The sequence below is a fragment of the Lathamus discolor genome, chromosome 2, assembly GCF_037157495.1.
Source record: "Lathamus discolor isolate bLatDis1 chromosome 2, bLatDis1.hap1, whole genome shotgun sequence".
NCBI lineage: Eukaryota > Metazoa > Chordata > Aves > Psittaciformes > Psittacidae > Lathamus > Lathamus discolor.
The window spans coordinates 6,210,516-6,226,729 of NC_088885.1; the positions used below are offsets into that span (position 1 = coordinate 6,210,516).

Below are 16,214 nucleotides of genomic sequence, written 5' to 3' on the forward strand. Positions count from 1 at the left end.
TTGTGCATCACTTGTATTTCTTTGGGTTTATTCCTCTCTTTCTGCTGTCTCCCTTTCACTACAATTATTATTTTACTTTATTTCAATTACTAAACTGTTCTTATCTCAGCCCACAGGTTTTACCTTTTCCTGATTCTTCTCCCCATCCCACTGGAATGTTAGGAAGCAGAGTGAATGAACAGCTGCATGGTACTTAGCTGCTGGCTGGGGTTAACCCATGACAATATCATAGAATCACCGAATGGTTTGGGTTGGAAAGGACCTTGAGATCATCCAGTTCCAACCCCCTCCCACAGGCAGGGACACCTCACACCAGACCACGTTGCCCATGGCTCTGTCCAACCTGGCCTTGAACACTGCCAGGGATGGAACATTCACCACTTCTCTAGGCAACCCATTGCCTCACCACCCTTGCCGGGATGACCTTCTTCAGCTCTAGATTAACTTTTTGACTCCCTCTCAATCGCAGCCTCAGAGTAAGGTTATTTTTAAACAAATATTATGAATACTGGTTTTCTGTTTTCATTTCCAAAGCCCTACTTCTTTTTCTTGTTCCTTCCCTGCCCTCTCTTCTAAGACAGACAAAGAAAGAAGTTTAGAAATAGAATATGGAGACAGGAATGGAATTAGGTAGAACTTAAGTCTGCACAGTAGGACCAAAGCTCTGATGCCCGAATTTAGATATTTTAGAATGACTTTAAATCACTCTTAGCTTTCATCACCTGTATTGACTAGATTCCATCACACATTAAGGGAACTCACACATGGACTGCTATATGTAATCGCCTGCACTCAAAGGCCTGAATCTGGACCTGCCCAATTAGTCTGTATCTAATTGCTCAATGTGGGTAGAGCAGAGTTCCACAGATGGGAGATTCAAGCTTTGACACACTGGCACAGCTAGACTAAGAACAGTGAAATAAGGAATGTGTCCTAGTACAGCGTAGCTGGTATGAAAGCTCAGGAGAATACAAAAGAAAAACCATATATCAAAGTACAAAAAAGTGTGAAAATGCCTGTGAATCAAATACATTTAGTCAAGCCTAATATTTACTCAAACTGCAAAGAAGTAAATCCAGAAAGGAATTAAAAGAATTACTGCAGTACAAACCTTTGATATGTATTAGATGCTTCTGAGCAAATCATACTCTCCTTTCTTCTTCCACATTCACACTGAAGATCAACCTGTGCATCACAAAAGAGAGCAGCTTTTCAAAACTTTTGTCTTTTTACAGCCATGGTGGGGTGTAAGGGAGGTCAAACTTATTCCTTGAAAAAGTCCCATTTTAGTGGAATAATGGCTAATTTAAAGTGATGTATAGTTTTTTTTTTAAAGAAATCAGTAACTTCATAGAAAATATGTCATGCTACCAATATACAAACATTTGCCACAACTGTTACTGGCTGATAATGAAATCACACAGTTTTCCTGTGAGTTTGCTTCCTATGAATTTTCTTTTGGTATCTAACCTTTGCAGAGCAGGATGTTGTTGGGCAGGGTGAAGACGGATGACATGGAGCCATACAGGGATGATTACAATAGAGCCTTGGAATAATACATGGCTGCCTACACTCTTCATCTATAAGACATTCTCCTTTATGACAGATTCTTTTACATTTGTGCATTCCACATTTTAACATTTGATTGCAGCGAAGGCCACACGAAATGTCAGTGAGATGACACGGAATATTACTGCGCAGCTGGAAGAGGAGAGGAAATAGATGATAACTAAAACCACAAAACTATAAATGCAGATCTCAAAGTACTTTTGCGGTTCACACCTTCATTTGGCACTGTCCATGCAAGAACTACTAAAATATCTTAGGACAAAGACCGAGTTTTTCTTTACATCATAGTCCAATATAGCAGTTGGTCTGAATGCATATCACATAAAAGATACACTTTTCTAATTCAATCACATTAAACTCAAGCTCCAGTAACATATCCCATTCCATGGAGGCCACAAAAAAAATCTAACCCCACAGTCCCAGAACATTACTTAGTATTCAAAACCATTAAGAGTCCAGACTTACTTCATGCTTTCCCATACACCACTTCTGAGTGAGATAAGTACAGGGTGGACATTTCTCCTCACTATGACATGAATGGTACACTACAGTCACAGAAATATAAAGGCCAGCACAGTTTTATTAGCATATTTTAGTCAAAGGCATTAAAGGAGACAGTAAAGACTATTAAACAGGAGTTCTCATTTCAGAAGAACACAATTTGTGGGAAGTATGATGCTTCATGCAAGGGTAATCTGTTCTTTAAAGTACTCTTTAAAAACTATGATGGCAGGTTTTTTTAGGCAAATATTATTCCACATTTTCTAAATTAAATAGCAGAGAATTTTGTGACTTCTAAGCAGGGTTATACTATCAAGACAAAATTTGTCAGAACACAGATTTGTTTGACCTGTGCTGTATCACTTGCAATCAGCCAAGGTATTTCATTCCAAGGAATACAGAAACTAACCATTCACTAGATTATCTCACTGTTACAATAGCACTTAATCTTCGGAATATAACATTTAGTGTGCTATGACTATTAATGGTCAGAAACAAATCCAATGCTTTTACCAGTCATAAGTACCACTGCTAGTATTCATGGCAAGTATTTAGGTGGTTGGCTTTTAAACATAGACTTTTGGAAACATTCACAACTACACAAAAAGCATCTAAGAAAAAAACAAATAGATTTTTAAATAGACCTATGTACACTTCTGTACATTTGGATTTCAAACAAAACAAACCCAAAACGAACAAAAACCAGCAACAAAACGAAATAACCCAAACAAAACTGGATAGCCTCACTTACCTGGGTGATCACAGTCGTGTGGCCTGGTGCATGTTTTTTTACACTCTGGTGGCTGAGTGCCACAGGGGACAGGGGGGTAAATCACAGATTCACCACAATAACAAGTTAACTCGTCAAAACCTGAAAAAAACCCAAGTAAAACATATCCCAGTGGCTACATGTCTTTGCACTTCATTACAAGAAGCCTTTAAATAACATGCAAATGTTTACTCCAGCTTCAGAGTTTTTTAAATTAAGCACCACTCTAGTGAATTTATTGGCTTTTGTGGCTCCTCAAGACAACTTCATTAACATCGCTTCATTAGGAATTATGCTTGCCTTTAGAGAGTGGTTAGACAGCAACATTTTGAACCGGAGCAAGACAAATGCTCATGTCAAGTTGAAAGCTGTTGCTGTTCAATGCTTCACTTAAAAAATGGGAATGTATCTCTTGAATTCCCTTCCAACAAGCACATCATCCAAACCTTGTACTCTGAACTTCCCCCTGCCATCACTTTCTCAGAGCAGTGGTTCGATCTGATCCTTTGCCAAGCTCTGCAGATGGTGCTGGGAAGATTCCAAAGAAAATAACCGAAGGCACACTAGTTCGTAGACTTCTTCCTACAGTTTCTTCCGTATACTTGGTCATACAGTATTACACGGGTCCTCATAAGCAGCTTATGAGCCTGTCCAAATACTTCAAAGGCCAATTTTGTATGCTTTGGAAGTTGTCTCAGGCAGTATATATCCATTAAGGGCTTTTCCTACCCAGCTTTCAAAGACTGCATTTAATAAATAGCTTATAATTTCTGTGATAAGCTACATCTATATTAGGAGACTGAGGAATAAAAGAATTAAACTGCTATCATATACAAAGATGTTCCAAATCAACTAAAGGCTCTGCTACCAGAAGGAAGCATTCTTCTGTCTTCTTCAGGCCCAAATCAGAGAATCTATTATTATCTACCTGTTATAATGGTGCAAAATAATCAACATATGATCTTTTAATAATCAACATATGAGCTTTTAATAGAGTACATACCTGTCTAAAGCTATTGCACCAACTTAAATCTTTAAATAAATTAGCAGGAAAATTAATACCTGCTCCCTGTCAATCTATTTCTAGCAATTTAGTACTAATTTTTACCATCCAGAACGTGATCAGAAAGCCCAAGACACACATGACTGACATCTCTTATTTCTTCAGATGGTCCTGCCCAGAGAAAAATCACTAGTGTACCAAGTGGGAAAGTCTGAATTCTAAGCAGCTAAATAAATTCTGCTACATACTTCAATACCTTTAACAGATATCACATTGTTAAACAAGAGTTCCCTTAACTTTAAAATTCTAAACTGCTTTTTTTCCTTGCATGATTCCTGAAATTTAAGTGATTGCTGGATCAACATACATACCAATATATTTCACTGTAATTCAACTTTCAAGTATTCAAATCACTTAGTTAACTCATTCAAAACGAAGTAACTTTCTCTTTCATGAAAAAAACATAAAATCAAAGTTAGCTGCATATTCTGCAGGTTGTGGTCAATTTGGATCACATTCATGACCCACTCTGATCAGTTCAGTGAAAAGACTTCTGTAACATATGAGAACTATCATACACTTGCATGTAACTCACTCGTTTGCCAGCATGTTTGACAACTGCCCCGATGACAGGGTTCTTCACATCTATGAAGCCCACAGTTGAGTTTACGGCCACAAACCAAAGAACACTTATGTTCTGTGTCCTAGGGGAAGGCAAAAAAGAAAAAGCAGAATTAAACTATAAACCCCATTAGTTTATTTTTCTCTGTAAGATCATAACCTACTAATTGACAAAACTGTAGTGCAAAAAATAGCTTAGGCCTAATCTATAGAGTTTTTCCATCACTCTAAAGATACACAATTCAAAAAGTGGATGCTGGTAAGACCTCTGTTGCAGACATAGCTACATCATAGCTTATACTTCTTGCGTTAAGTAATACCTTTTCCTTTCCCATCCTCCCTGGAATCACTGCATTGACAAAAAGCACTTCTACGCTGATTTACTTGCGTTTAGGCTGGAATATGGTTTTACATTTATAACTATGCCCACAAAACAAATACTGCAAAATAAACGCACACACACAAGCTTTTTGAGGATGACCAACACTGCAAATAGAGACTGAAGATGCACAAAAATGGAAAGATACAAAAGCAAAAAGTCTAACATCACAACCAAAACAAAACACACATCACAATGAACAACTTTATAAAGCCACACGTAAACTTACCACACAGCAAACTTCATTACACTTGTGTCGTCCACATGACCTTTTCTTGTTGCATCGCTTGTCACACATGAATGTAATAGCAGCTATTAGAAAGAAAATCAACTTTTACATCTCTGATTATGCTGAGAACAGCAGCTGCAATCACATTACATAACTAATTACACTACATTTATTCATTAAATCATAATAAATAAAAATATGAACCAATATAAATTGAGAAATATGAATGTTTGATTATTTAATAAGCAAAAAGAGGGTAAGTTTAGATTAGCTATACAGAAGAAAGTCTTCCCTGTGAAGGTGCTGAGGCGCTGGCACAGGATGCCCAGAGAAGCTGTGGCTGCCCCATCCCTGGCAGTGTTCAAGGCCAGGCTGGATGGCTTGGAGCAACCTGCTCACGGCAGGGTGTTGGGACTGGATGAGCTTTAAGGTCCCTTCCAACCCAAACCATTCTATGATTATGTTGAGGCTGTTGCAGAGCATGATCTAGAAGCAACTAATAGAGCAAGCAAACTTGTAAATTACTTGCTCTCTCACATTAATTCCCCATGTGAACACCTGGCTTCCTTTAAACAAACACTTGTTCAAAAGGATTTTGGAAAGCAGAATACATGAAACTAGCTGATTTCACATTAGACTTTACACCATGAACTCTGCTAAATAGAACACAAAATAGGATAACCTGATACATCAGAGTACCACAAACATCCATTTATAAAACTGCTCAAATTGGTAAAGCATTAAGAGTCAGCTAAACACAATTACTCCTGATATGCTCATGAAACTAGTGCTAACAAAGAACATCCTTATCCACAGGTAACAAAGGCAATCGCTTCTGGATTCCGAAGAGCAACTGCTTCACAGACAAAAGCTCAAATTAAGAAGTACATATATTGCTTCCTTATGTATCTTGTAAATGAGAAACACAGTATGACAGGGGTCCATCAAGTAAACGTTTCACTGAGGTGAATTGAGTTGCTACATCCAGAATACCAAGAAGTGTCAAAGGGCAACTCCCTGCCAAGCCCAGATACAAAGATCAGCAGCATACAACTGTGAAGCAGAAGCAGAGCTTGTATTTCCCTAGGAACCTGGACAAGAGCAAAGCAAAAGCATTACTTTGCATGAGTTGTGCTTGCATGAGCCCCAAGATATGCAGGATGGAGGGGGCAACCTAGTGAGCGTGGCAGGTAGCATAAGAAACTGTTCAAAATAAACAGCTTGTCTGGAATTTCTGAGCTGAAATGCTGAGTAAGTCTTCCCTTGTGTAAAAGATGGATAGAAATGAAAGAGGTTCAATTCAAACCTCTTCCCCAAAAGTAGCAGCATCTCAAGAAATGACAGAAGTATGGATAAAAGAAGCAGTACTGATCAGCTGTTTGCCAAAGTCATCAATCAAACCCAGAATTACCACGAGCTGTGTAGCATTTTGAAAACAATTTCACATTGCAGATGTAATGTAACACTGTACCTTTATTTCTCAGGAGAGCACATGGGACTTCCTAGGAAATAAACGGGGAGCCATTAGGTTAAAACAGATGAAACAACAAACTTATTTAGAAAACAGTCACATGAAGAAGCAGCACTCTCAGTTTTCAGTTGCGTAACACTTTTGTATGCAAAAGTGAAATAAAAGCTGGGAAAAAAAACCCTCAAATCCTTTAACACAAAACTTTTCCCTTAGAGATTCAATGCAAATTAAAAAAAAAAAAAAACAAACAAAAAACCCAAAAATGTAGGTCTGTACTGCCCAGCTAATTCAGCAGATAAAGCTGTGAAGTCACAAAACCAGGTTTGTCCTAACAAACCACAAGAGCTCTCCTAGAGCATAGTGAGTGCACAATTTGACCAACTGTTCCAAAAATGGAAGTCTGACTTGATTTAAAAACCAAAGAGAGCGAAGTCAAATCTCATGATCAAAGAAATTTTACATAAAGACTTCAACATGAAAATAAAAGGTGAAAGATGAACATTGTTGATCGACTACATTTGAACCTTCAGTCATCATAACTTCACATTCAGAGTTGTCTTTTCTAAGCATCACATTTTTCATGACCAATTCAAGTTATCACTGTAGTTCACTCATATGTTTTCAAGAAGCAACTTTCTGGTGTCTGAGAAGCTGCATGAATTAAAACCTAGTTTCAGGCCTCAAAATCAAAGATAATCTGAAGCCTTCTACCCCATAACTACCTTCCACAAACTTGCAGGAGAAAACTGGTCCAACCTCTAGCAAAGTCTCAGTCTATGTACTCAAAGACTTTAATATTCAGAAGCCACCTTTACCTATAGGTATGTAACAGGTCAGAAAAGTCATCACGGCTCCTGTGATAGCAGCCAAAGATTACGAAGTTGTGATTATAGAAAATAGTATATCAAAACATACTAATTACTATATAACAATTGCTGAGAATTTGCTGGGTCCCTATAGAAATGTGTGAAGAATGGGGACTAGTAAAAACTCCATACTTCCTCCAAAAAATTCCACAACAAATCCACAATCTATTACTATAGAGTTTTAGTTAGCTTTTTACGTTAGGCTCCCTTCTCTCAGTTTACATCACCATTGGTAAAACTACCATTCTTTGTGCTACATAAATACTACAGGATGCAATGCAGGATTTTATAGCCAGCCTAAACAGAATTCTGTTTACACACTGCAAAAATGCTTCCAAAAATTGCCTTCACAGTAAGCGACCTATGTTAGCACTTCACAGTCTGATCTAGTTAGCATCTATCAGTTAGTATACAATGGAGGACCTTGTAACTAAGGAGCACAGCACTTCTTAGCTTTCTTCAACTTCAACTCCTTTTTCTCCCCAGCTTTGAAACCAACAAAGATTACATGTTGCCATGGTCTGGCTTTATACACTTACCTTCTTTTTGAAGCCACACCTACAATAAATATTTGATGTGCGAGAGCAGGGTCTACACTCTCCTTCATGGCAAAGGCTTTCACACGTGTGAATGAACTCTAGCAAAACAAAAATACAAAGATTAACAATTAATAACAAAAGAAAACCAATGACCTGGAACTTCACATTTGCCGTAAGTATCACTTGTCAAAGACACTGAGTTTATGAGCAGCTGAGTTTCCAATAAATTACTTTGAGTTAAATGTGCATAAAATTTTGTTATTTTCCCCTTTTAAATCACAGAATCCAGGATTAAATCCAGGAGTTGTAAGTCATTTTTTAATTCCTTTTCAGCTTAAAAGAATGACGTATTATGCACACTTACTAGATTAACTCAAATTCAACTGAAAGCTAAATTGCTCACTCCCTCAGCCCTTGGACTGAGAAAGTAGACCAGCCTTTTAAAAAGAAGCTCTCATCTTGACAGCACTGGCCTCACTCCTTTCCAAGGCCTAACAAATCACAATTAAATAGCCTGTGAAACTGAAGCTTCACACAAAGTTAAATACCCCAGTTACCTAATGCACCCAATTGAAGTGTCACACTGCTTCTGCACATAACTTTCTCCAACTTTCTAATGCTACTTTTTAGTCCTTAATGCTCCTACAGCAGCAGGAAATGAGTATTTACTGAAGGCATTTGAACAAAGTCATTTATCTCTACTAGTCTCCACATGTCTGACAAAAGATACAGGTGAGCTTTTAAAAGACATTAGCACATACTACTCTCTGGAAATTCCTACAGCTTTATTCTTCTACCAATATAGGAAAGGTACATGTAAACAAAATTTAAAAGGTTAGCTAGTGTTAGTGCTTTCTAGACAAATGTATTTCCTGATCATTACGAACAGCCAGGCTGCAGGCTCTGAACTGGCTTTTACCCTCAGTTTGGTCAAAACCCAAAATCACTGATCAAATATCAAAGTCAGTAACAAATGAAACAGTTAAGGACCACTTCTTTTTCTTCCTTTCTTTTTTAAATGACGAGGTAATTTGAATATTCTGAAGCAGAAAGTTCTCATTACCATAGCTACCACAAGGAAGAGGTTTGCCACATGTTTTTCCACATGAGGGGATAGGGTCTGTGCAGATTTTACGTTCAACACATCCTAGTTCCAGCAACTTGCTGAGAGGAGTCTGACCACAGGGACAGCGATACACTACTTGTGGAAGCCGTGGACAGAGCTGGCAAGGCTGAGGATGACACACTTGTGTGCAATTGTGCCTCCCACAATTTAGTTTTCTGGGGAAAAGAAAGAAGAAAAGGCAGGTTATTTGAGGGTATCATGATCACACAGTGTGAATAAAATAACCTTTTCTTACCAAAAGCCTAGAGCGACCTTACTTGCCACATATATTCTGACACGAGAAATTCCCAAATCCATCAGAGAACTCTTCCTTCGTCCCACACAATACATCCTTAAAGTTGTTTCCACAGTAACACACTGAAAAAAGATGTTATTTCACAGAAAATGAAAGAGAATATCAGTGACAGAACACCTCCAGCAGTACAGTGAATATAAAAAGGTCACTGTGAAAGATTATTAGTCAGTTTTTAGAAAGATAATTAAGCTGGTACTCTTTAGATTTATCTCAGCAGTAGAGGCTTCTCAGTCCTACAGAAGCAAGAATTCATGTTTTATTTGTTTTGATAAGGAGATAAAAACTAAATGGGAAGTACTACCTGCATGAAAAAGCTTACTTATTAAAGCAGTATTCTTCTTCCATATACTGTTTAATCAAGTCTTCAGAATTTTAGTAAAAGATTAAGCAGGCTCATAGGACAATTCAGGTCAGAAGAGCTCTCGGGACCAGCTAGTCCAAGCCCTTGCTGAAAGCAGAGTCAGCAACAAGATCACAGCATATTACTCAGTATTGTATTCAGCTGGGTCTTGAAAAATCTCCAAGTTTCCAAGAAAAGAGCTTTTCCTTATAGCTCATTATAATGTTTCAACTTAAGTCTCCTTGTCTCTCACCTTCCCTCCATATAGAGCCTGTTTCTGTCTTCCTGATTAGCTCTTATCACTTACTGAAAAGCCACTATTCAGCCTTTGCAAGCTAACAAAGTCCAGTACCAGCAGCCTGTCCCAACAGGGCACGTGCTCCAACAGCCTCATCCATCTTTGCTGGATTCTTTCTAGTCATCTTTATATCCTTCTTTAAATACATACTGATGCTGACACACTACGCATTTTCTAAATATTCTAGCAGTAGATTTTGGGTTTGTTAGCTAAGAATACATCACCTGCTTCTTGGCACTGGTTTGTCTGGGGTTCTTTTTCCATGCTCTTGTTATCATAGTATAAAGTGGAGATACACAAGGCTTTCCAATACTTACCTTGCTGTACTGTTAATTGGCAAGGTGAACATTTTCCGGCATGGCACACTTGAGTACAGCTGTGCTTACCACAGTTTAAAGTATTTCCACATACATTAGAACAATGGATTTTTGTTGATTGGCCACAGCGAACTGAATGACTGTAGAGAAATGACACCATAATCTGTCAGCTACCTTAATACCTAGAGAACATTTACTAAAAAGGAAAATATCTTTTGACTTTGCATTCTGGCTGGCATCATACAATGGCTGTAAAAGTCACTATTTCAAACATATATTTAAAGCATCTTAAATTCAGAGATGCTGTGTCATACATCTTGGATGCTAATAAGGTACTAAATGCTATTATGCTAATAAATGCTATTTAGAAGCAAGTTTAAATGCAGTATTACAAAAAATCAGCAATCTGGTGAAAGCAGCTGGCACCTGGGAAAAAAAACAAACCAGAAAGATGGTTGCATCTATTAAATTTCTAAATCCAAGGATTAGTAAAAGAATGGTGACCTTACTGCATAAAGTAAGTAATCATCGAATGGTTTGGGTTGGAAGGGACCTTCAAAGCTCATCCAGTCCAACCCCTGCAATGAGAAGTGACATCTTCAACTAGATCAGGTTGCTCAGAGCCACATCCAGCCTGGCCTGAATTTTCCAGGGATGGGGCATCCATCACCTCTCCAGGCAACCTGTGCCAGTGTTTTACCACCCTCACTGTACAGAAATTCCTCCTCATGTCCAGCCTGAATCTCCCTCTTTTAGTTTAAAACCATCACTCCTCACCCTGTCACAACAGGCCCTGCTAAAAAGTCCTCCCCATCTTTCTTAAAAGGCCTTTTTAAGTACCAAAAGGCCACAGTAAGATCTTCCTGGAGTCTTCTCTTCTCTAGACCAAACAACCCCAACTCTCTTAGTCTCTACAACCAAACCATTTTTCTACTTAAGATGCAGTGCTCTCACGTACACGTACTGCCACTGACATAGCTGTACCTCCTTTTGAAGAATTAAGATCCCTTAACATTACATTCAAGCTTTCAGAATTAAGTGTAAAAGTCTGAAAACCTTTCTTTCTAGAGCAAGAATGCTAACACTGAAATCAGGTTTGGTTAGATCTGGATGTGGAAATAAGCCCAGGCAAGCATTTTACTACACACCATCAGTCCTAGATAACTAGAACAGGGACTCAGAAGACTCTGAGCTGAATATGAGAGATCGCAGGTAGTATGGGCAGTGCAGTCTTGCTGTTGGCAATGACACACAATGAGTTGTGTAATATACTACAGACATCTTGTCAATGGTACAGCTTCCCAGAAAGGTAGACATTAGTTTTGGAATTATTATTTCTGGAAAGGAATAGCTCAACATTACATTCCATTCAGACAGAAAAGGTGGGAACCTTTACCCACTTTTGTGTCTTCTACGAAACAGAATAAACACTAGAATGGGATTTTAAAACCAAATTAACTCTGGGACCGCTTGGGCAATTCAGCTACACGTACCATAAACTGATGTTAACATGGATAACTTTCAATTATTTTTTCTTAAAACACTAAAATTTCAGTTTTTAAATATAAAATTATCCAAATGATTTTAGTGCACAAATAAAAGTCACAGCTTAGAATAAACTTTGTTCTGTAAACTTGTAATAAACTATAAGAAGGAAAAATATTATTACATAAACTTTTATGAAACAATTCTTATATAAACTGAGTTTATAACAGAAGCATTCTCACCTTGTTTGTCCACATTCACATGTTTTTGTCACAAAGGCTGGGCACGAAGGGCAAGGTCCTGGATGGCACAGGCTTCAAAATAAGTCAAACAAAAAAAGAAAGGGAAAATAGAAATGTAAAGTTAACATCAGGTTGACTACAGTCCCAGAGAAACAACCCACCATGACTCAGTGCACAGTGCACTGCCAGAATATACACTCCTGCAGGGCATGAAAGCATTATTAACACAAGAAAAGAAACAACACTACATTATTACAGTTGCAGTAGTCTCACATGTCACTTATGTTGAAGGAAAACTTCAGTATTCCTGCTGCTGTCAATTCACCAGTAACAGTGCTACTAACACATTTCGTAGTTTGCATTTCATCAGCAGACATGCACCAACTCAACAGTGCTCATCACCAGTAACACTCAAAACAAGCATCACACGTCCAAGCCATTAATACATTTCTTTCTTCGGTGATCTTAAATCGATTAGAAACAAAAACTTCTCTGTGAATTTCTTCTTTTTAGGTAATAGCTTTACCTTCAAACTCACCATTTCTAGCACCACCAGCAAGAGCTTTTGCTCCTCTTCCTGTAAGGTAACACATGTAACAAGTAGCAAGTCTGCCTCAGTTTTCTTTCTCACCATCAAGCGCATCACCAGAGTGTCATCAGTGGCAGTCCTTTACTTGATTATTAGAGCTTACCCCCTACTTCAAGAAACACTGGTCCCTATCTGCATACAAGACCTCTGCTGGGCACAGACAAGCCCAGGTTTGTGAACTTAACTAACTTGTCTGCACTCTTCCTTACCTACCTCCTAGTTCTGTTCCTTTGCAAATACAGCAGCTCTTGTGTGGAGAAATTATTACTGGCCAGGACTGACCAGCTTAGATGTACTAGTCAAAAGAAAAAATTAACAAAATCCCAAAACACACAACACCCCCCACCATAAGGCTACACAACTACATGGCAAACTAAATTCCCCAAGCACAACTGCTATGCCAGTACTAATTAGTTCATTAGTTGCTATACTTTATATAATATACTTGAGTCAAAAGGTCCTGTCCAGGTTTCCTGTCATCTCTTTAGGCACTGGAGCTGCTCTAAGGTCTCCCCTTAACGAGCATTCTCTTCTCCAGACTGAGCCAGCTCAGCTCTCCCAGCCTGGCTCCAGAGCAAAGCTGCTCCAGCCCTCACAGCATCTCTGTGGCCTCCTCTGGACTCACTCCAACAGCTCCACATCCCTTGTGTGTTGGTGCCCCAGAGCTGAACAGAGTACTCCCGGCACACAATACTTCAGTGGAGCAGAGGGGAAGAATCTAACATATTTTCATGTGTGGGAAAGAAGTATTACAAATACAGAAACATTCTTTCATTAACAAGATGTTGAAATAGATTTGAAACAGAACGCATTAAGTAAAAAGTTCAGAGTAAAGCTCTACTGAAGTTCTGAGTTTTAGTAAACCTTGGAAGGAGTTTAAGTCATCAGTCTATTTGTTGGAATGACTGAAGTTTTTGATTGTGTACCAAGAGCAGAAATAATTGCTTCTATTACAAAAGCCTCAAAACAGAATTATGAATAGGCATTATGGACCAGCTTCCATACATGGAAAATTAAGCTGGATAGACTAGAAGCAACATGTAATTTATTTTTCTGACTAGCAAGCCTATTCATACACACAAATAGCCTGACTAATGCTGTTAACCTTATCAATATACTAGTACCACATTACTAAAAAAAACCCATCTACAGGATTTGCACTTTCTTGCCTCTCTTCATTGAATTATGCTAATAAATGTCAGTTATATATACTGATTAAGGTCTCCATGAGGAATTTTGGTTCAACCATCTGGTGGTCTCAACAAGTAAATAAACACATAAAATACCTTCTTATCCTCACCAGTTTACAAGCCAAAGGAATGAAAAAGAAACAAAGGACAGAAGTAAGAGGTCCTTCAGTTTAACCAAGTACCACTGCTTTTGGATTAATATACAGACAAACATACGGGAAAAGCAGCACCTAAAAAGCCTGGACCACTGACTACATGTTTAAAGTTACCTCTATTCACCATTACTTCTCTACTTCAATTAAGGTTTTTGAAACCAAGTCAGGCAGCTGGATTAGTTCCTAAAATGAAGGAAATGTTGCTACAACTATTGTTGACCTCCTGTTCATTCTCATATGAACTCACCTTGGGAATACAAACACAAATAACCTCGATTTTTTCCAGGCTTCATATGAGCTATAAACCAAATAGACCTCTAAGCATATCCTATAGACAAAAAATATCCAACTATAGCCTTCAGAAATAATCTCTAGATCATTTCAATATTCATATGATCAACATTTACTTACATGTTACAAAGATGTGGACAGTCCAAACCCTGTCTCTTTTTTCCACAAAGTTCCCCACAGCTATGTGGGATTTCGTTTCTGTTCCATTCAGGATTGTGCACCTTACCTAAACCATGTCAAAAACAAAAACGTATTTATTGCCTTGAATATAATATTGAATTGGTGAAAATATCACACCAAAAAGCTGCATTTTCAATACTGGCAGCAGTCAACTTTGAAAAACATAATTATATAAGCTATGTTACTTTAATTCTTTTAGCACATCGTTGTATAATCTGCAAGTTGCAAGTTCTGAAAATACAAATAAACACCATAGATGGTATCTATTCACCTGACTACCAGTTAAACTAGTTGAACACCAGGGAAAATCCTGAAAATTAGAAGATTCAGACGAAAAAGGTGCTCGGAATTTCCTCATGGGATGATGAAAAAACCATACTTAATCACACTGAACACACAGTATTTTCCATCAAATAGAAGATAGCTCTGCATAAGCAACCGGTGATATCCAAGTGCCATATTGTTAATGTAAAATTATCTATAGAAGATGAAAATTTTATGTTCAAACATGGTAATATTAACCCCATGGACAACTTGAGGTTCCTACTGTAGATCTCCCAAAACTATGAAATAATCTTTAACCCTGGGCAAAAATTTCTTTCCCATTTAACACAATGACAACCTCTCCTAAAAGTGTAATTTTAATTAGAAATCAAAACATTCATTCTGAATTTTTATCCCTGTACTCCTCAGATTTCACACATTTTTCATACAAAACTTCCAGTCTTACCTGCATTGCACTGATTTTACCTGACTCAGACATTTAGATAAGAGAACTTTAGACAAATTGTCACCTATTACAGCAGAAGTCTAGTTTCTTTAGGACAAGTTCACTGACTCTCAGATCCTGTCTCGATTCCAGAACATTGTTTTGTAGAAAGTCAGGTGTAACTTTCCCCTGACTCTCACTTAAGGAAGGAAAAGCTACATAGAATCACCACAAATTTCAGATGTGTAAATCTCAAACAAAATGTATTTGCACATATGCAATTAAGTAACATAATGCATTTCTCCATCTTAAGGCTTAGTGAATGTGGTATTCGCCTCATCTACCTCTTTTATTAAAGATGTATTCACATAAAGATCTGAAAATAGTGAATGTTATTTCCTATTTAACTTGTATGTGTCCCTGATCAACCTAAATGACAAAAATGCTAAAGCAATTTAAAGGTTAAGATAGTTGCATACTGGAATTGTGTAGTATTTTGGTGTATCTTGCCACGAAGAATGACAACACATGAATGTTATTTCAGGCTTTCTAAAGAAAGCAAGCCTATAGGACAGTGGCCCAATTCTATCATTGTTCCACAAAAACTGTTTTTACAGTGACATGAACATGTTTATCACTTCTGATTTAGTATTTCGTTTTTAAGTGTTTTAAGCAGCATATGTATGATCCTCTACACAGCCACCTTTCAGTGCCAATACACTTTTAAACACGGTTAACTTCAGGGATGTAGGCAAACAAGCAGCAATAGCAGAATTCCAATTGAAGAATCAAAATGCAAAATTGTTTATCTTTGCAAAAGCAAGAAACTCACCACAGAAACACGTGTAAGTTTTAGGAACTTGCGTGGAAGCATTCTGACAAGCTGGACATCTCCAACCACTATTGCCATCTGCAGATAAAAGAAATAAGGATAAATATGACTTGAAGTAAATAAAGGAGCTAATTTGCAAGCCTGGAGTAAGCGCTCTCGCGTTGTTTCTTACCACAGCTGCAACCAAACCAGAAGTTGTTAGAAAGCAGGTTAATAAA

The 16,214-nt window shown here is 37.8% G+C and overlaps 1 protein-coding gene across 3 annotated transcripts in view; it reads right to left on the reverse strand.

The window, feature by feature from the left end:
- Positions 1-16,214, reverse strand: part of NFX1 (nuclear transcription factor, X-box binding 1) — a 50,104-nt gene that overhangs the window by 20,715 nt on the left and 13,175 nt on the right. For all 3 annotated transcript variants that reach the window (XR_010609776.1, XM_065665609.1, XM_065665608.1), the window contains exons 4-17: positions 15,997-16,074; positions 14,396-14,501; positions 12,051-12,122; positions 10,324-10,463; positions 9,331-9,430; positions 9,011-9,228; positions 7,948-8,045; positions 6,543-6,573; positions 5,072-5,154; positions 4,438-4,546; positions 2,822-2,941; positions 2,035-2,114; positions 1,471-1,701; positions 1,112-1,185 (exon numbers count right to left, since the gene is read on the reverse strand). Coding sequence is in view for 2 of the 3 variants with exons in the window: in XM_065665609.1 (XP_065521681.1) it covers positions 1,112-1,185; positions 1,471-1,701; positions 2,035-2,114; positions 2,822-2,941; positions 4,438-4,546; positions 5,072-5,154; positions 6,543-6,573; positions 7,948-8,045; positions 9,011-9,228; positions 9,331-9,430; positions 10,324-10,463; positions 12,051-12,122; positions 14,396-14,501; positions 15,997-16,074 (1,540 nt within the window). In the remaining variant the exon portion in view is untranslated. The remainder of the gene's footprint in view (positions 1-1,111; positions 1,186-1,470; positions 1,702-2,034; positions 2,115-2,821; positions 2,942-4,437; positions 4,547-5,071; positions 5,155-6,542; positions 6,574-7,947; positions 8,046-9,010; positions 9,229-9,330; positions 9,431-10,323; positions 10,464-12,050; positions 12,123-14,395; positions 14,502-15,996; positions 16,075-16,214) is intronic.